Source organism: Pelodiscus sinensis, chromosome 18 (assembly GCF_052426305.1).
Source record: "Pelodiscus sinensis isolate ZL-2025 chromosome 18, ASM5242630v1, whole genome shotgun sequence".
Taxonomy (NCBI): Eukaryota; Metazoa; Chordata; order Testudines; family Trionychidae; genus Pelodiscus; species Pelodiscus sinensis.
Window position 1 is genome coordinate 33693743 of NC_143069.1, and position 20512 is coordinate 33714254.

General features: G+C 58.9%; 1 protein-coding gene and 2 non-coding genes across 6 annotated transcripts; 2 read left to right on the forward strand and 1 right to left on the reverse strand.

Moving 5' to 3' along the window:
* Positions 1-194: 194 nt before the first annotated feature.
* LOC102450444 (adiponectin receptor protein 2-like) lies at positions 195-8989 on the reverse strand. 4 transcript variants are annotated; one of them, XM_075914956.2, is made up of 8 exons: positions 8880-8989; positions 8019-8189; positions 7775-7924; positions 4015-4186; positions 3677-3863; positions 3090-3277; positions 2568-2744; positions 195-860 (listed from the first exon to the last, which is right to left on the reverse strand). In XM_075914956.2, the coding sequence occupies exons 2-8, from the start codon at positions 8049-8051 to the stop codon at positions 409-411; spliced, it is 1359 nt and encodes a 452-aa protein (XP_075771071.2). In that variant the 5' UTR covers positions 8052-8189; positions 8880-8989; the 3' UTR covers positions 195-408. The 4 variants fall into 4 exon arrangements, with proteins under 4 accessions (XP_075771071.2, XP_075771070.2, XP_075771074.1 ...); XM_075914955.2 differs by having other exon boundaries at positions 7775-7927; XM_075914959.2 differs by having other exon boundaries at positions 687-860; positions 2551-2744; positions 7775-7927; positions 8880-8980.
* Positions 8990-11781: 2792 nt separating this feature from the next.
* On the forward strand, positions 11782-11853 carry TRNAE-UUC (transfer RNA glutamic acid (anticodon UUC)). The gene has a single exon. It is a non-coding gene; the product is annotated as a tRNA-Glu (tRNA).
* Positions 11854-12254: 401 nt separating this feature from the next.
* TRNAE-UUC (transfer RNA glutamic acid (anticodon UUC)) lies at positions 12255-12326 on the forward strand. The gene has a single exon. It is a non-coding gene; the product is annotated as a tRNA-Glu (tRNA).
* The last annotated feature ends 8186 nt before the right edge of the window (positions 12327-20512 follow it).

Below are 20512 nucleotides of genomic sequence, written 5' to 3' on the forward strand. Positions count from 1 at the left end.
CCCGCCCTGAGCATCTCTGAAAAGGGTCTTATTCCTCCCCCCAGTCCTCCAAAGACAAGAACGGCACACCTTTCCAAGAGGGTCTTCAGGGACGAGAGACTGGGAAGCTGGGCTGGGGGATGAGGCAGGGAGTTGTTAAATACCCCTCGCCCCACAGTGCCACCGGGGACAACACCAGGCAGGCGGGACAAGAGTACCAGGTAATGTCCCCTTTAAGAGAAGCCACGCCCCCGTGGCCTTGAGCTGGTTGCCGTAGGCCACGCCTCCCAGGTTGTGATTGGTCAGTGCAATTGGTTCCAACTCCATGGTGTGAAGTGGTTGGTCGGTTTCTGAGGCCACGCCCCCTGCGGTGTGAATGGCTGGTCAGAGTCTTGGGCCGCTGCTGTGCGGGGCCATTGGCCAGTGGGGCTATGACATCACTACTCTGTCATTGGTTGGTCGGTGTCCCAGGCCACCCTCCTGGTGGGCCAATGGGCTGGTGGTCACCTGAGGTCCCGCGCTCTGTCCTGTGATTAGCTGCTGGAGGACGGGATTGGTCGGTGTGTCAGGCCCTGAATCCAGCGCTGCGATTGGGTGCTTGGTGCCAGAGGCCACGCCCCTCAGTGGCAGCACTCCTTGGGTGGCCTCTGAGGCCACGCCCCCAGGGCAGGAGCAGGTGCGCGGCCACGCCCTGTGGGTCGGATCCGGCGGCCTGGCGTGGGGGTGGGGTCTGGCGCCTCGGGGCAGGGGGCTCACAGCACGGTGCTCTGGCTGCAGGTGCCCCCCAGCGAGGAGCGGAAGGCCTGGAGCTGGGAGACCCCGTGGAGATGGACGCAGGCGCCTGCCACCACCAGCACGTGGAAGATCTGGTGGGAGTGGAACTGCAGGGGAGAGAGGAGCTGGGGTGAGCTTGGCCCCGCCTACCGGCCTGGCAGGCCCCTCCCCTTCCTCAGCCACCCAGCCCCCCAGGAGCAGGGAAGGAGCAGCCCGGGGGCTGGTAAGGGGCACACGGAGCACCCGTGGCACAAACACAGACGGAAGCGATTGCTGGGGCCACACAGAGCCTGGAGAGAGAACCCAGGCGCCCGGGCTGCCAGCCCCCAGGCTCTAACCACTAGGGACCGCTCCCCTCCCAGGGCCAGAGAGAACCCAGGCATCCGGGCTGCCAGCCTCCAGACTCTAACCACTAGGAACCGCTCCCCTCCCAGGGCCAGAGAGAACCCAGGCGCCCGGGCTGCCAGCCCCCAGACTCTAACCACTAGGGACCGCTCCCCTCCCAGGGCCAGAGAGAACCCAGGCGTCCGGGCTGCCAGCCCCCAGACTCTAACCACTAGGGACCGCTCCCCTCCCAGGGCCAGAGAGAACCCAGGCGTCCGGGCTGCCAGCCCCCAGACTCTAACCACTAGGGACCGCTCCCCGCCCAGGGCCAGAGAGAACCCAGGCGTCCGGGCTGCCAGCCCCCAGACTCTAACCACTAGGCACCGCTCCCCTCCCAGGGCCAGAGAGAACCCAGGCGCCCGGGCTGCCAGCCCCCAGACTCTAACCACTAGGGACCGCTCCCCTCCCAGGGCCAGAGAGAACCCAGGTGTCTGGGCTGCCAGCCCCCAGACTCTAACCACTAGGGACCGCTCCCCTCCCAGAGCAAGAGAGAACCCAGGTGTCTGGGCTGCCAGCCCCCAGACTCTAACCACTAGGGACCGCTCCCCTCCCAGGGCCAGAGAGAACCCAGGTGTCTGGGCTGCCAGCCCCCAGGCTCTAACCACTAGGGACCGCTCCCCTCCCAGGGCCAGAGAGAACCCAGGTGTCTGGGCTGCCAGCCCCCAGGCTCTAACCACTAGGGACCGCTCCCCTCCCAGGGCCAGAGCGAACCCAGGTGTCTGGGCTGCCAGCCCCCAGGCTCTAACCACTAGGGACTGCTCCCCTCCCAGGGCCAGAGAGAACCCAGGCGCCCGGGCTGCCAGCCCCCAGGCTCTAACCACTAGGGACCGCTCCCCTCCCAGGGCCAGAGCGAACCCAGGTGTCTGGGCTGCCAGCCCCCAGACTCTAACCACTAGGGACCGCTCCCCTCCCAGGGCCAGAGAGAACCCAGGCGCCCGGGCTGCCAGCCCCCAGGCTCTAACCACTAGGGACCGCTCCCCTCCCAGGGCCAGAGAGAACCCAGGCATCCGGGCTTCGAGCACCCCCAACTCTAACCACTAGGGACCGCTCCCCTCCCAGGGCCAGAGAGAACCCAGGCGTCCGGGCTTCGAGCACCCCCCCAACTCTAACCACTAGGGACCGCTCCCCTCCCAGGGCCAGAGAGAACCCAGGCGTCCGGGCTTCGAGCACCCCCCCAACTCTAACCACTAGGGACTGCTCCCCTCCCAGGGCCAGAGAGAACCCAGGCGTCCGGGCTTCGAGCACCCCCCAACTCTAACCACTAGGGACCGCTCCCCTCCCAGGGCCAGAGAGAACCCAGGCGTCCGGGCTTCGAGCACCCCCCCAACTCTAACCACTAGGGACCGCTCCCCTCCCAGGGCCAGAGAGAACCCAGGCGTCCGGGCTCCCAGCTGCCGTGAGTGCGGGGCTCACCCAGATGTCGCACTTGCCGGGGAAGAAGCGCTCGGGCACGCGGGCGGCGTACAGCGCCGCGCCCAGGATGTAGAGCAGCGCCATGAGGAAGAGCCAGCCAATCTGCCCCGTCCTCGCCGCCCGGGCCAGCCCCTCGACCAGCAGGAAGTGCAGGGTGGGAACCATCCCGCTGAGCCCCAGGCCCAGGAACACGCCTGCCGGCGGGCACAGAGAGGGGTCAGCATGCGCCCTTGCCCTGCACCCACCCCCACTCCCCTGCCCCCACCGCCAGCCACCCCTGCACCCACCCCCACTCCCCTGCCCCCACCGCCAGCCACCCCTGCACCCACCCCCCAGTGCCCCTGCCCCCTGGCCCCACTGCCCCTGCACCCAGCCACCCCCTGCACCCATACCCCCCCACACCCAGTCCCCCCCAGCCCCTCCTGTGCCCAGCTCCCACCGCCAGCTGCCTCCCACACCCGTCCCCCACCGCCGGCCACCCCCCCAGCACTGAGCCGCCCCTCTCCGGCTGGGCAGCGCAGCCGGGCGCCGGCGCCCACCTGCCCGCACAGCGCGGTACTGGGGCGTGGAGAAGCGGTCCGACTGGGACACGGTGATGGCCGTGATGCCCAGCGCGCAGACGATGACGAGGTAGATGAGCTGGGGCTGGGGCGAGCAGTAGAAGGAGTAGTACAGCCAGGGCACGAAGCTGCCCACGATCAGCAAGGTGATGCCTGAGTAATCCAGCCTGCGGGGCAGAGAGAGAACCCAGGAGTCCTGGAGCCCAGCCCCTCCCGCCGCTCTAACCACTGGACCCCACTCCCCTCCCAGCCCCAAGGACAGAACCCGGAACTCTGTCTCCCAGCTAAAGCGCCCGTTAACCTTTGCCATCCATGTGCGGAATAATTGTGTCATGTGCACCGAGGCGTGTGCCAATGTGCACCACCAGGAGAAACACAAGCCTAGTGGTGAGGGCTCTGCTAATCAGCTGGGCAGCGCCGGCGTCTCTCCTGTACAAGTGCCCAGCTCACAGGGAACGCTGCTCTAACCACTAGACTCCCCTCCCCTCCCAGAACACGGACAGGCCCTGGTTCCCAGCCGCCTCTCGCTATGCCAGCGGGTGCAGCCTGGCCGGGCGGGCGCTCACTTGGAGAAGGCGCGGGACACCCTCTCGGAGTGGCAGTACACCGTGTGGAAGAGCCAGGAGAAGCAGAGGCAGAGGTTGGCTCCCAGGAAGAAGGTCCCGAAGACGACACGCTCCTGCACGGGGGCCACGTAGTTCATGTTGGGGCTGAACATGTAGCCGATGCCCAAGGCGAGGAAGAAGATGAAGCCTGGGATGGGAGAGGAGGAGAATCAACATGCAGCCACCTCTGGGGCAGGGCCGCGGGAGAACAGCTGTGCATAGCACCGCGGGGGGAGGGGTGCCTGGTGCGACACCAGAGACTCTCCTTGCCCCGCCCCGTGTCCCCAGGCCCTGCTGACCGATGAGGTGCGTCCAGATGTTGCCGGTCTCCGTGTGCAGGCGGAAGATGCTGCGGAAGCAGGCGCGGAAGGAGGGCATGGGCGGCCGGTGCCCGTGCAGAAGGAAGTCGTTGTCCTTCAGCCAGTCGGGAAGCACGTCATGGGGGATGACTTTCCAGCGCCCCTCCCACACCTGCAGGGAGAGAACCCAGGCGTCCTGGCTCTCTGCTCTAACCCCTAGGCCTCACTCCCTTCCCAGAGCCAGGAGAGAACCCAGGCGTCCTGGCTCTCTGCTGTAACCCCTAGGCCTCACTCCCTTCCCAGAGCCAGGAGAGAACCCAGGCGTCCTGGCTCTCTGCTGTAACCCCTAGGCCTCACTCCCCTCCCAGAGCCAGGACAGAACCCAGGAGTCCTGGCTCTCTGCTGTAACCCCTAGGCCTCACACCCCTCCCAGAGCCAGGAGAGAACCCAGGAGTCCTGGCTCCCTGCTGTAACCCCTAGGCCTCACTCCCCTCCCAGAGCCAGGACAGAACCCAGGAGTCCTGGCTCTCTGCTGTAACCCCTAGGCCTCACTCCCCTCCCAGAGCCAGGAGAGAACCCAGGCATCCTGGCTCTCTGCTCTAACCCCTAGGCCTCACTCCCCTCCCAGAGCCAGGAGAGAACCCAGGCATCCTGGCTCTCTGCTGTAACCCCTAGGCCTCACTCCCCTCCCAGAGCCAGGAGAGAACCCAGGCATCCTGGCTCCCTGCTCTAACCCCTAGGCCTCACTCCCCTCCCAGAGCCAGGAGAGAACCCAGGAGTCCTGGCTCTCTGCTCTAACCCCTAGGCCTCACTCCCCTCCCAGAGCCAGGAGAGAACCCAGGCGTCCTGGCTCTCTGCTCTAACCCCTAGGCCTCACTCCCCTCCCAGAGCCAGGAGAGAACCCAGGCGTCCTGGCTCTCTGCTCTAACCCCTAGGCCTCACTCCCCTCCCAGAGCCAGGAGAGAACCCAGGCGTCCTGGCTCTCTGCTCTAACCCCTAGGCCTCACTCCCCTCCCAGAGCCAGGAGAGAACCCAGGCGTCCTGGCTCTCTGCTGTAACCCCTAGGCCTCACTCCCCTCCCAGAGCCAGGAGAGAACCCAGGCGTCCTGGCTCTCTGCTGTAACCCCTAGGCCTCACTCCCCTCCCAGAGCCAGGACAGAACCCAGGCGTCCTGGCTCTCTGCTGTAACCCCTAGGCCTCACTCCCCTCCCAGAGCCAGGACAGAACCCAGGAGTCCTGGCTCTCTGCTGTAACCCCTAGGCCTCACTCCCCTCCCAGAGCCAGGAGAGAACCCAGGAGTCCTGGCTCTCTGCTGTAACCCCTAGGCCTCACTCCCCTCCCAGAGCCAGGACAGAACCCAGGCGTCCTGGCTCCCAGGCCCAGACAGCTTCTTGCCTTTCTCCAGACCTTGTCCTCCTCAGTGCTGGTGCTGGCGTCTCTGGTTGCTTTCCCGTCCCCACTCCCCATGGTCTGGTGGGGCTGGCTGGTCCCAAGCTCCGAGCCTGGTGAGGCCCCAGCCCTTTCGCCCCCCTCCAGCCCTGTGCGCCTGCCCCCGGCTCCCTGGAGCATCTGGGCTGGGCCCTGGCATGGCTGGGTGGAAACCCGAGGAGGGTGCTGCCACCTGGGGCAGCTGAGGAGCTGTCATGGGCACCCTCGGTGGGGGGTGGGGTAGGTGGCAGAGCTGCTGAGGTCACAATGCCACCTGCCAGCCACTGTGGCAGGTCCCGAGCCCCTGGGGGCAGGCCCAGGGCCTGGCCAGAACACCCCAAAGCCCAGGAATCCCCCAGGGACCAGGCAGAGAGATGGGGTGCTGGGGGTGCAAGCGGACAGACGGCGGGAAGGCCTGCTCAGGGCTAAGCGCAGGGCTGTGGGGGCGCGGGGGAGCTCACGGGGTTACAGTGGGGTGGGGGAGTTGGCTGTTCCGGGGCCCAGCCCAGAACTGGGGCCTGGCAGACCCAGCTCAGAGGGCACGGCCGGGTCGGGCCAGTGGGCCGCAGAGAGACCTCAGTGCCCGGCCCCGCTGGACCCAGGCGGGGGAAAGGGAGGGGGAAGCAGAGAACAGGCGCCCAGGGACATGAATTCCTGGCCAGGAGACAGAGGCCAGGGAGGGGCTGCTGGGGGTGTCGGGCTCAGCGGGGTTGGGGGGAGCTGCTGGGCTGGGCAGGGGCAGCAGGCAGAGCCCCCCGGCTGCAGAGCAGACTCGGCTGGGATGGGGGGGGGCAGGCCAATAGGCCTGAGAGTTCCTGGGCTGGGTTCAAAGCCCCATGGACCCTCCGGTGCGACGCTGGCTGAGGCCCAGGCCTGCGCTATCCCCTCGGGGGCCCAGAGCGAGGTGACTCCCGAGGGGCCCCCGGCAGAGACAGGCCGAAGGCCCCGAGAGGCGGGGTTGGCGCTTGTGAATAAAAGGGGGGGCACGCCTGGTATTGAACTGCAGCCACCTCTGGAGTGGAGCATCTGGGGAACAGCCACATATAACAGATGGAGGGACAGGAGCGCCCAGTGGGCGAGCACATAGCCGGGTGCCCAGTGACAGACGGACGGACATGCTCCCAAATGAAGAGCTCAGGCAGTAGGAGGGCCCCCCCGAATGGCCCCTCCCCCCCATCCTCCACTGCACATGGGGGAGAGGGGAGAGGGGTCTGGGGTCACTGCAGAACGTGCAGCCAGCCTGGCTATGGGCCGAGCGCTGCCTCCCCAGCAGCAAGCCCCACACGTCGGCTTCTGGGGGCCCCCGCCCCGGCACTGGGGCAGAGAACACAAATGGGGCCCAGCTCACCGGGCACAGCAGTGTAAACTGCAGCCAGATAGAGACCCCAGCACGCCCCTTCCCCCCTGCGCTAACCGCTAGGCCCCACTCCCCTCCCAGAGCCGGGGGAGAACCCAGGCGTCCAGCCCCTTTCCCCCTGCTCTAACCGCTAGGCCCCACTCCCCTCCCAGAGCCGAGGGAGAACCCAGGCGTCCAGCCCCTTTCCCCCTGCTCTAACCGCTAGGCCCCACTCCCCTCCCAGAGCCAGGGGAGAACCCAGGCGTCCAGCCCCTTTCCCCCTGCTCTAACCGCTAGGCCCCACTCCCCTCCCAGAGCCAGGGGAGAACCCAGGCGTCCAGCCCCTTTCCCCCTGCTCTAACCGCTAGGCCCCACTCCCCTCCCAGAGCCGAGGGAGAACCCAGGCGTCCAGCCCCTTTCCCCCTGCTCTAACCGCTAGGCCCCACTCCTCTCCCAGAGCCGAGGGAGAACCCAGGCGTCCAGCCCCTTTCCCCCTGCTCTAACCGCTAGGCCCCACTCCCCTCCCAGAGCCGGGGGAGAACCCAGGCGTCCAGCCCCTGTTCTGCTCTAACCGCTAGACCCCACTGCCCTCCCAGAGCCGGGGGAGAACCCAGGCGTCCAGCCCCTGCTCTGCTCTAACCGCTAGACCCCACTGCCCTCCCAGAGCCGGGGGGAGAACCCAGGCGTCCAGCCCCTGCTCTGCTCTAACCACTAGACCCCACTGCTCTCCCAGAGCCGGGGGAGAACCCAGGCGTCCAGCCCCTTTCCCCCAGCGCTAACCGCTAGACCCCACTCCCCTCCCAGAGCCAGGGGGAGAACCCAGGTGTCCAGCCCCTTTCCCCCGCGCTAACCGCTAGACCCCACTCCCCTCCCAGAGCCGGGGGAGAACCCAGGCGTCCAGCCCCTGCTCTGCTCTAACCGCTAGGCCCCACTCCCCTCCCAGAGCCGGGGGAGAACCCAGGCGTCCTGGCCCCCACGCTGCTCCGTGCCAGTTACCTTAATGACAAACTCCTCCATCCTCCCCATGGCCTGCTGGGCCTGGAGTGGCAGCGTCAGGACTCGCACGGGGTCCACGTCGTCCGGCTCCTCGGCTCCCCACTCCGCAGCGTCCCCCCATCCTGCTGGCTCGGCTCCCACCTCTGCCCCCTGCTAGAGAGAAGGGCCCAGAGGCAGCAGGTGCCATCCGGCCCCAGGAGGGGAGGCTGGGGGGCCAGGGGCTGCCAGCCAGCTCCATGCTCACCTGCCTGGCGTCCTCCCCCAGCAGCGGTTGCATCCCCGCCTGCACCTCGGGGCCGCCTCTGGCGCGGCGGCCAGTGGGGAGCCCGGGGAGGGTCCCGGCTTGGCTGCTGCTGCCCCAGCCCCACGGCGCAGGTCAGATGCCCCTGCCCGCCTGCCTCATGGTCCTGTTGGCCTGTGAGGGGAGCACAGCGTGAGCCCCTGGGGCTGCCCCCCCCAAGCCCGCACTTCCCACGGCCACCTGCCTCTCCTGCCCCATCCCAGAGCCCCTACCCCTCAGCCCCTCACTTCCTGTCCGTCCCAGCCCCACACCTTCTCAGACCCCCGCCAGCCCTGCTCCTCCCCTGCTCCAGCCCCTTTCAACCCTGACTGCAGCCCCACAGCTTCCCCCTACCCTCAGAGCCCCCCCAGTCTCTCTCAGCAACTCCCGAGCTCCAGCTTCTCCCCCACATCCATGTGCCCCACTGCCCCAGCCCCCTCCCCCCCTTCCTGTCAGACCCTCTCCTCACCTTCAGCCTTCTCCCCCTCACACCCCAGCCTCCCCGGCCCTCTCCTGCCCCAGCCCTTCCCCTTCCCCTTCCTTCCAGCATCACCTCAGTGCCTCTCCTCATTCCACCCCAACTCAGACCCCCCAGCCTCCCCCCAGCTAATGCCCTGCCCCACCTTCCCCACCCCTGCCTCCATCCCCCATTGTCCCACCTATCAGCCCCCATCTCAGCCCCCACCCCCATCTGAACCCCCGGGCTCCTACTCCCCCTCTTCAGCCCCCAGCTTCCTCCCCCACTTCCCTCCAGGCCCCCTGCCCCCTCTCAGCCCCCAGCCCTCTGCCCCATCTCTGCCCCCCCATCTCTCTGCCCCCCCTCACCCAGGAGCCCTGGAAGCAGCAGCAGCCAGAACCGCAGCTCCACCCCTCTGCCCAACCGCCTGCTCTGACTGGCCCTTACGCCTGTCCATCAGGGATAACTTCCCAGGGCCTGGTCCCGCCTCCTTCCTTTTCCTTTTTTCCCGTTGCCATGGCAATGCTTAAAGGGCCAGGTGCCCAGAAGAGGGCAGGCCCAGGGGATCGTGGAAAGGGGTTGGGCCTTTCGCACAGGGCCAGGGCCCTCACCACCGGGGTCACGTCCCTTCGCACAAGAGCCAGAGCCATTCACGCTGGAGTCAAACCCTTTGCACAAGGGACATGGTGCATCCCCTGCAGGCGTCACCCTTTCGCCCAGGGCCCCCTTGCTTTGCACGTTGGCCTCCCTACTTTGCACAGCCCACGTCACATCGCCCATGGAGGCTGGCTCCTCGCACGATGACGTGGACACAGGACATGACATAGCAGCCCTGGCCCTGGGTGAGCGGCTGCTGTAGGATTGGGACCCCAAATGACCTTAGTTAAAAGGACAGGAAAAATTAGCACTTGCCAAAATTAAGGATGCCTGTGTAACCTTAACTCTGCCCCCAGAGCACACGGAGCTAGGTTTTTAATGCTATGATTGCATGCTATATTCCCCCTGCCTCCATCAATGCAGGGGCCCTAGTTCAGTGTTTGTTTGGGGGGGGGGTGACTCATACATGCTGTGATTGGGGAAATGAGAGAATGTGTGTGTGGGGGGGTGTACACTGTTGTCAATAGTTTCAACAACATTATTAAGCAGGCTCAGTACAAGCCAAGCAGCAAACTGGTGGGGGGACCAACTCCTTCCATCTTCCCCCCATGCACACTTTAGGGATTTTTTTTTTTTGGTAGAGAACTTAGCAATGAGCTGACAGGAGCCCTGAATCTAGTTCCTATGGAGAAGAAAGGAAATTCAATAAATACTAGCCGCTCTCAGCGCTAATGCTAACTCGTTCTGCCATCTTGTGGCAAGTCACTTCAGGGGCACTGAAGTGGGCTCGTAATCCCATCGACGGGTTTGGTTTTGTTCGTCTTGCAGGACTCTTCGTTGTTTGTTCAGTTTTTCCAGTTACAGACTCACTCGGCTCCCCCTCTGAAAAATTAAGAGACGGGGTCAGCCTGAAAACTCTAACACGCATCCTGTGTTACAAACTCTGCAGACAAAGAGTGAGGCTCTCAGAGGCTGCCCTGGGCTCTGTTGCAGCTCTGGGGGGCAGTGGGGTCTAGCGGGTTAGAGCTGGGGGTAGATTCCTTTGGGCTCTCTAAAAGACCATCCAAACAGCCACACTGGTCAATCTAACCCAATGGCCTGTCTTCCAAAACAGGCAATTGTCAAATGATACGTCCCCCAGCCGTCACCCGTCCCCAGCTTCTGGCTAGTAGCCACGCATGGGCCTGTCCTCCTGGAACATTTGTTGTTCTTCTCAGAACCCAGTTACAGTTTGGGCCGTTCCGCCCTCTCCTGGCAAAGAGTTTCACAGGTTGACTGTGAAGAAATCATTTGTTGTGTGCGTTTTAAATCACCTGCCTGTAAATTCCCTTGGGTCCACTTCCTGTGTTACATAGAATCATAGAATAATAGGACTGGAAGGGACCTCGAGAGGTCATCGAGTCCAGCCCCCCGCCCTCAAGGCAGGATCAAGCTCCGTCTACACCATCCCTGACAGATGTCTATCTAACCTGTTCTTAAATATCTCCAGAGAGGGAGATTCCACCACCTCCCTTGGCAATTTATTCCAATAAATTTACGTTAGTGAAGGAGTAAATAACGTTTCTTAGTCTATGTTCCCACACCCTTTGTGATTTTCTAGACCTCTATCGTATCCCCCCCATCCCTTAGTCACTTCCAATTTCTCTTTTTCAGATGTGGTGACCTATCTGCCTGCAGTAGACAGGTTGTGGGCATACCAGGGCTTTATGTAGAGGCAATAGGATGTTCTCTGTCTTATCTATTCCTCTCCTAACGATTCCCAATATTCTGGTTGTTTTTTAGACTGACGCTGCACATGGAGCAGATGTTTTCCAGGAACTATCCACGAGGATTCCAAGATCTCTCTCTTGAGTGGTAACAGCTGATTTAGACCCCTAGGCCGGGCCCCCCAGGCTCTGGTGTGCACGGGGAATGTGGGGGAGTGCCTTTTTCTCTCTCAGTCGGGGCTTCGCATTTGGCTTCTCACTTGTGTGTGGCCCCCGACTGATTTTTCAGGAGCTCCTGACCCAGAAAAGTTTCCCCAGCACCCCACAAAGTTTTCATGACAAGCCTCTTGTTCTCTAAAGCACCCTACCTCCCTCTGTTTATAAACCAACTCCCTGCTACACCCCCCAAGCTGGGAGCAGCACAAACTCTGGTGCCTGAAGGCTGCCTCTGGAGCAGGCGCTTTCAGCAGACTTGGGTATGAAGTCCAGGGGTTAAAACTTTCGGGAGGGTTACCGGTCCCCCATAAATGGTGCCCTTGCGGCTGGATTGCCTCCGGGGGAGGAGGAAGAAGCGAAGGCACCGGGTAGCAGAAGGCCCCTGCTTTGCGGGAAGGGGCGAGCGGGCGAGCGAGGCAGGGACCGGCAAGAAGAGAAAAGATGATGGGAGGATGAATGCTGCCCTGGGGAACTGGGTTTGGTCGCTGCCTTGGCCACAGAGTTCCTGCAAGATGGGGCTAATCCCGCACAGGGGAGATGGAGCCCTTGCTGGCTGGCTCAGGCTGGCAATGGGGCAAGGATATTGGGGCTCACGGGAGCTGCTTTGTGTGCGGGGAGGGAGGTTAAGGTGCCTTGGGAGGCGGGGCCAGGAGATGCCCCGCCCTCGTGACGAGGGTGCTGCTTTGCAAAGTTGGAGGTGACTCAGCCTGGGGTGGCTTGGGGCTGGGCAGGAAGAGCTTCTCTCAGCGGCTCCCATATGGTCTAGCGGTTAGGATTCCTGGTTTTCACCCAGGCGGCCCGGGTTCGACTCCCGGTATGGGAACAACCAAACTTTTTTTCCCTCCCCTCCCCTTGCAAGTGCGAGGCCAGAGCCCAGCTCTGCCTTTGCCCTAGTCCCTGCGACCAGGAGGGGGGGGATTAACAGTCAGGCAAATTCCCTGCTCCCCCACACACACTTCCCCACCGGAACAGGGACAGCCCCCCCCCCCCCCCCGAAAGTAGTGTGATCCTTGGGCTGGTGTTAAATCTCTGGGGGGTCTTGGCACTGGGGGGGGACAGTCTGCATGGGGGAGGGCCTGGCAGCAGCAGAGGAGGAGCATGGAGTTGTGAGTGTCTAGGGCTGCCCCATGGTCCAAGTAGTGCCCCAGCACCCCCGCTAGGTGGTGCTGTAATGCTCTGTGGTCACTCCCCAGGCCAGCTCCCGGAAATGCAGCATCAGCTCAGTCCCACATGGTCTAGCGGTTAGGATTCCTGGTTTTCACCCAGGCGGCCCGGGTTCGACTCCCGGTGTGGGAAGGAGAAACGTTTTTTGCTGAAAGGACCCATTGGCCGCAGGGAGTTGGATCCTTTCTGCCCCAGCCTCCAGGGGAGAAGCGAGGGGTCCTGCCCTCCCATTTGGGTCACAAAGCGAAGTCATTCAGGAAACCAGATGGGCTGCAAATCCGGGTCCCAGGGCTAAGGGCTGCTGCAGCCTCAGGGATGAAATCTCTCGACCCCACTCGTCCGTCCCTGCCCTCAGGCAGATGGGGGCGGGGGGCAGCCCCATACCAAGAACCTGTTCCTTGTCCTTCGAGATTGTTCCTGGTACGAAATGTCTCTATTGCTCCCTGTTGGCAACGTATGTAGCAGGAGAGTCATGAGAGGAATCGTAATGACCCCGCTGGAGCAGGGGACGTAAAACCCAACGACACTACGGGCACGTCAGACGCATTTTGGATTCCACCGCCGCCGTGGGAACGGAGCCAGGACTGCAGAAATGGAGCTGCCTGCCAAGAAAAACAGTCCTGGTCTCCACAGCTTCTTGTAGGGTACTGAGTAACTGTATGGAGCCCCCCCCTCCCCAAAGGCTGCATTTCAGAACTAGGCGAGTGATCCCCACAGGGCGTTATGTGTGGCTGTTCCCCAGATGCCCCACTCCAGAGGTGGCTGCAGTTCAATACCAGGCGTGCCCCCCCTTTTATTCACAAGCGCCAACCTGTGAGTTCTCCTGTGACCTTGAGCTCCGGCGGAATGACGGACGGGCTGCTTTGGAAACCAAGATGCTTCGTCAGGTGCAATCAGCTGCTGCGCATGATGCTGTCCCTGCCAGACTCCGACGGGTCTGACCTACTTAACCTCCTAAAGGCTGACGCAGAGACCACAATCCCGGTCCAGATTCCCAGCAGGCCCTGAGCCAAGCATGCCTGGAATAACCCTGTCCCTCCACGGCCAGCTTTCCGCAGCTTTCCATCCCCGTGCCCTGCCGCAGTGCGGCTGGTCCCCCGCTGCTCTGCCCCAGAGGTGGCTGCATCTCAGTGCCACACCAGGAGTGCTCTCTCGGTGCTGAGCTACCACCTCCTCCGGATGGGGCGTGGGGTTAGCGCCAGGGGCTGGGAATCAGGACTCCGGGGCTCCCTCCCTGGCTTTGGGAAGGGAGTGGGATCTCGTGGGGGTGTCTGGGAGCCGGGACTGCTGGGTTCTCTCCTCCATTGCAGCCAGCACAGCTTTGTTGCTAAGCCCTGCATGGCTGACAGGCCTGCGTGCAAGTGAACAGCCCATCCTGGGAAGACTCCTACCCTGACAGCAGGGGGCAAATGGGAGCTACCAAACTACACTCAGAGGCAGCCTGCTCCCCACCCTCAAGTCCAGCTTCCTCTGGCTGACTCAATGCTAGGCTAGAAGTACCAAGGCGAGGAACAAAGATTTAGCAAGGGGCCCGTCAGTTCAGCAGCGGAAGCTCGAAACCACCTAACGGCTGGGAGTCAAAGCGGGACACATTCAGCCTGGGAATAAGGCGCTGCTGTTGAACTGCTGGGACAACTGGCTCAGAGCCATGGTGGATTCTCCGTCACTGGCCGTTCTTCAGTCGAAGCAGGCTGCTCTGCCCTCGGAAAGACTAGGGGGGCGGCTTCTGGCCTGTGGGATAGAGCGGGGCAGACAGGATGCTCACAACGGTCCCTTCTGGCCTGGGGATCCATGAAACTGTGAATCTCATTAGACCATTGTGAGACTGGAGAGTTTGTTAGTATCAAACTTACACACACACCCTGTAGGGACTTACAGGCAGCCCCGGTTAGAGTCACCCCTTCCTCTTCTCCCTGTTCGGCTAACGAGACCCAGCCGACGTGTCTTCTTCTCAGGCAGGGCCTCTAAACCTTTAATCATCTCCTTGGCTCTTCCCTGACCTTCCCCGACCGATCAACGTCCTTCTTGAATTGCAGGCACCAGAATGGGGATACAGGCTTCTCACTTTCCACCGTGGTTCTTCTTCTTTTCTGTTCTTTTGCTTCAAAGCAACTTTCCTTTCTGAAACATCAGTTCATTGAACACGTGCAAACAAAGAGGTCGGCACAGAAAGGAAACGTTTCTAGCGTCTCGACCGGGGGCTGCTTTGACATCTTCGGCTCCTGAACATTGTCAGGATTCTCAGCTCTTCCTGCTGAGCCAGGATGGGGACTTTGTACGGAGGCTGGGCTTGCGCCTAGGAAAGATTACCCACGGACATCACTCCGACAAGTGCAGCGGTGGCTACGGTGATACTGGTGGAAAGCTGTTCTCTGCTGGGAACACTTGCCTCCCTTCCAAAATTCCTAGCCCTGGAGGTTTTGCAGCATAATCCACCACTGGGAATTTGAGTCACGTCTAAAAACAGGTCTCGGGGGCTTTCTTCTCATCCTCTTGCCCGGTGATGCGTACTGGTTATGGTTAACCGGCGAACCCGGCCTGGCGGGAGTAGTCCCCGTCCGCAGTTGTCACAAAACTGTATATTTTAGTATTGGGTATGAAACTATAAGTACGATGCATAATGATTTCGTGTCTAATGACTTGCTTATAAATTCAGTCTGCTTCTGTGTCTCTCTCCGTGTCTCTCATGATTAGATGTTTACTGTAGGGCCTTGCTCCCTGTTAGCATTACAAATTCAGCTGTACCTCATGCCTGCATTGCAAACTAAGTCGTGTCTTCTAGTAACTATTGATCTTGTCTGAAACTCTGTACAATTGTGCGGTGTGAGCGGAGGAGGTGTGAGCGTGCCAGCCGCCACAGATGCCCAGGTGATCAAGCAGACGTGGAAACTTTGAAGATAACGAGGAGACAGCCCTTGTGTCTTGAGGCTGAATTGAATTAGCAGCGTTGACAACCCTGGAGACAGGCAGAGACCGTCGTCCCCCCAAGAGTGAGAGACAAGGCTGGAAAGCCTGACAATCTCCATCAAAGGGTAACTCTGTTAAATAATGGACAACTATATCGTAAACCCACAGACCGCTACACTTCCCTTCACGCTTCCAGCTCCCATCCCAGACACATTTCTCAGTCGACTGTATACAGCCAAGCCCTACGATACAACCGGATTTGCTCCGACCCCTCAGACAGAGACAATCACCCACAGGATCTTTACAGAGTATTCATAAAACTGAGATACCCACCCGGGGAAGTGAAAAACAAATTGACAGAGCCAAAAAAGGACCCGACATGAACTACTTCAAGACAGACTCAAAAGAGAAAATAACAGAACTCCTCTTGTTGGGACCTACAATCCACAACTCAGACCCCTCCAACGTGTCATACACAATCTACAACCAACCCATCCTGGAAAATGATCGCTCACTCTCAGGCCTTAGGAGAAAAACCTATTCTTGCTTACAGACAACCCCCCAACCTGAAATGTATTGTTTCTGATAACCACGCCACACAACCACATCATAAGCCTCCAGGAACCCGGCCCTGCAACCAGAAAACATGCCAACTCTGGCCACATATCTACACTGACGAATTCATCACTGGAGCAAACAACACTGGCCACAAAATCCAAGGGTCATTTGACTGCTCATCTAGTACTTTGATCTATGCCATCAAATGCCAACAGTGCCCCTCTACTATATATATTGGTCAGACTGGACGTTCTCTATGGGAAAGAATCAATGGACACAAATCGGATATACGTAAAGAAAATACTCAGAAGCCAGTGGCAGAACACCTCTGTTTACTTAACCAGAATCTCACAGATCTGAAAGTGGCAGTCTTGTCACAGGCCAGTCCCTCAAGCCAAATCCACAGGGAAATCTTGGAATTACAATACATATGCAAATTCTATTCAATTACTAAAGGGCTTAATCAAGATATAGGGTGGTGGACCTTTTCTCACTGAAGGTGCTAACAGCTTTCTGAATGGTACCCTTCCTGCCTTACCTATCTATCCACAGACTTTGATCTTTATCTACTCGGGTTTAGCCCCCTTTCTCCTGATACTTTATGTATAGAGGTAGGGGGGTGGGCAACACAGCATCTTTCTCTCCCCCCCCTTCCCTTCCCCTATTTATTTCGAGTTTTCTTATCCCCTAGTCTTCACTCCGGTCATCTGAAGAAGGGGGCTGTGCCCACGAAAGCTCACGATGCCATCTACTTGTTTTGTTAGTCTAGAAAGTGCTACCAGACCATTTGCCTGTTGTTTTTTTCTGGAGAACAGACACTGCATTATCCATAGACCGCAATGGGAGCTGACATGTTTAAGAAGGGAAGCTCTCGCCATGGGGCTCTGGGTTCAGTCTTGCAAGCGGAGTCTCAGAGGAACCCTGATTCCTCCCTCAGACAGCCTGGCCTGGCCAGTAAGACTGACTTGAGCTACCATGGACTGGTAAACACATTCTGCAGGACCTGTGCGGGGGGGCGGGACAGGGGGGTTGTCTTAGCAGATGCTAACGGCTTCTCTACTGTATTCTCAATAAAGGCAGCGTGTTGCCTTTTCCCCTGAAAAAGATCCCTCATGCTTCTTATAAGCATAACACAGTGGGGGAGCCATTGCTCCCCTGGCCCGGTTAGATCAGCCTCGCCTGGCAAATCGCCCCCGGTTTGGAGTCCAGTGACTTAGGCCAAAGCTGCGGAGCCCTCAGGAGAGGACATGGGCTGAGAACAGGAGAGAATGTGGTGCCACCTATGTCTGATGGCAGGGATGCATTAGCTTAGAGCTGCCCCTGGAGAAAGGCCCTTCCTGCCCCCAAACCTGAGGAGCCCATGGGTCGGACCTGGCAGCCAAGCAGCTGGACGGCTCTCCGGACTGGCTCATAGAACACTGCCCCAGCCCCTCCGCTGTGCCATGGCTAGTTGTGGAGAGTCCCTTGTGCTTTGGAGGAAGGTAAATCCACAACCCAGAAGCCATCGGGCCACCAGGGCTCAAGGAGGGGAACCGACCCTTCCTGACCCCTGCAGCTCTGCAGCCTGACCTTGGATCGGAGTTGTTGAGGAGCTGAGCGGGGGATGGATGGGCTGAGGACAACTGAGACCAGTCCTGTTCTCTCCGTGAAGGAAGGGGATGATCAGGAGAGTTCCAGAGCCCCAGATGTAGCTGCTCCGTGCCTCAGTTTCCCAACCTGCAAACCCAGGCTGAACCCTCCCCTGGAGGTGAGGGTCGAGCCCAGTGTCTGCCAGGGTGCCTTTGCATCAGGAAGGGAGCTGAAAAGAATTGGGGGGAGAGGGGAGAAGAAGGGGGAATGTCAGTGCAAAAAACCCCCCTGTGCTTTGATGCAACAAGTGGGCTATGAAACCTCTGTGGCTGTGGCCACCACACAGGGCTTCCAAAGCAGGTACCACTAGATATAAATGCACGGACTGACCTGAGGCGACAGGGGTGGATCACGGAGTCTCAGTCTCTGGAGGGCTGAAGTCATCGCAGCCGGCTCTGCACGTCAAGTTCTGAAAATCAGGCTCAAGGTCAGGACTGGGGGGGGCTGTGGATCTGGAAATTGGAAGCGGACACTTGGATTTGGCAGAGAACGGGGGATGCAGCTCAAAGTGGGGAAATCAGCAGTGAATGGGGAATGGAGATGAACGGGGCTGCGTGGCACAGCTTCCCTTGGGAGACGTAGCTTCCAGACAGACACACGCATTCCCAGGCAGACACACACGTGCTAACCCAGACATCTCTGTGTCCAGCTGACTCCCTTCTGGGTACCCGACTCAGCTTTCTCATGCAGCAGGGAGTTCCCCAGGCCAAAAGTGATTTGCATTTTAAAAACCGGGCTTGTTCTAGTTGGCTTTGAAGGGGCAGCCTTTTCGTGGAAGGGATGGGGGAGAAGTATGATTGTGAGTAATGGATAAGGACTGACAGGCCAGACGGGGTTAGCCCTGCAGTCCTGTCACAATGAACAACCCAAAATCCTGACACATTCGCAAAAGTGACTCAGGATTGGGGAAAACAACATGGAATGTCTACAAAGGGGATTGGTTTTCAGAGAGCCATGGAAATCGGGGCACCAGAAATCGTAAACTGCCTTTGTATGTGCAGGAGCCATTGTTAGGGAAACGGTCTAGTCTCTTGAGTGGCTTAGAAGAAAACAGACTCATCACTTCTGCCAATGCACTAGTTCCCTTTGCAAAACTGACCAGCCGCTTTCAAAAACTGACAAATGCCACTTATCGGTCACTGAAAAAGTTACTACCACTTTTGAAAATGTATTAGCCATTTAAAAATACTTGCTAGTCATTTTTTAAAATGTTAGTCACTTTTGAAAGTGTACTAGTCTTTTACGAGCCACATTAGATAATTAACTTGTTATTTAAAAAAGATTACTAGCCACTTTTAAAAATTCACTTGTCATTTAAAATATTTACCAGTCATATTTGAAATGTACTAGCCACCTTTGAAAAACGACCAACCATTTAAAAAAACTGACTAGCACCATATTTGAAAATGTACAGGATTAAAAAAAATACTATCAATTTTTGAATATGTGTGAATCCTTTTCAAATATCCCCTATTAATTTTTGATAATGGACTAATCTCTTGAAAAATATGGTATCCACTTCAGAAAAGTGATTAGATATGTAAGAAGAATTACTAGTCTCTTTTAAAAATGTAATAATCATCTTTTAAAAAACTGACTAGTCAATTTTGAAAATATAGTATTCTCTTTGAGAAATATGCTAGCCACTTTTGAAAATGTATTAACCATTTAAAAATGACTAGTGACTTTTGAAAATGCACTAATAATTTCTTGGACATTTGCTAGCAACTTTGGGGAAAATTACTAGCCATGTGCTAGCCAATATTGCACACTTATTAACCACTTTTGAAACTTCAGGCTGTGGTGACTATAATCTTCAGGGCCCGAGACTGGGTCTAATGTCAAGATTTACAAAAGTGTCTAGTGCTTTTGAGGGCCTGAATTATTTTAGTTGCCCTCTGTGCAGTGCCTTAAAGAGGGCCTAGTTTTCAGAAAGGCCTTGAAATCAGGACTCTAGAAGTCATGAGCCACTTTTGAAAAATTAAAAAAAGAGCCACTTTTGGAAATGTACTAGCCATTTTTGAAACTGACAGGTATGTTGGGTGGGAAGAGAGCTTGAGAGGTCAGTGGGTCCAGACCCCCACACTGAGGGAGGCCCAAGTAACTTTAGACCATCTTATCTTAAAAAAAATACCAGTGATGGGGATCCTACAGCCTTTGAGAGCCAACTCCAAAGGTGAATGACCTTGAGAATTGGAAAGTTTTTCCAAATATCTAACCTCCATCTCCCTCGCTGCCATTTCTTCTTGCCTGGCCTTCACCAGACAAGGAGAACAAGCGACCCTCCAGCCTGTTTCTAATGGCCTCTTCCCCCTACCACCTTGGATAAGACCCCCAGGGCCCATCTAGCCTCGTATCCCGATCCCGTCTACAAGCTCTAAGCCCTGGGTATGTCCCAGCCCTGGTTATCTATTGTGATGCTAGATGCGTATAAAGAGGGCACCAAGGGTGCCAATCAGATGCCAGCACCAGCAGTGAGACAGCAATGAACAGACGCCCGCACTGGTCAGCCCACGGTGCATGGCCATATGGTCCGGGGGCTGTGGGACTGCAGGCTCCAGGACTCTGCTAAGAGGGGAAGGATCTCTGGAGATTGATGAGATGGGCCCGGAAAGCAAGTGCTGGGAAAAAGCTCAGGAGTGCTGGGTTCATTCACAGCTTTGTCACGGAGGCCACAGTGCAAGTCCTTGGATTGCACCCGCACCTACCAGCCACATCCGAGCTCAGGACCCTGTGCAGACCCTGGCCGAGAGGAGAGCCTGGCAGCCCACAGACAGAGGGCTGTGGGGCGGGGGGCGGATGGAAGGAGGGAGGGGGTGTTTAGGAATGGAAGGGTGGGTGGATGGAGGATGTCTGCGGATGGACACATCTATGAGGAGCTGCCTGGCCGGGTGATGGATGGGGCAGCTGGGGGGTATGATAGATAGAGAGGCAGAGGGATGGAAGGAGGGAAGGAAGGATGGGTGTTTGGGGAGGAGAGCTGCATGATGGAGGGCTGATTGCAGAGGTGTGTGGGGAAGGGCTGAGGAGCTGGGTATAGGATGGGTAAATAAAGAGATGGATGGGTGGAGCTGAAGAGGGGGACAGCTCTTTGGTGATAGGTGTATAATGGAGAGCTGGTGTGACGGAGGAGGGGTGTGGGGGGTAATGGGGGGCTGGTGTGAAAGAGGAGGGGTGTGGGGGGTAATGGGGGGCTGGTGTGACGGAGGAGGGGTGTGGGGTGT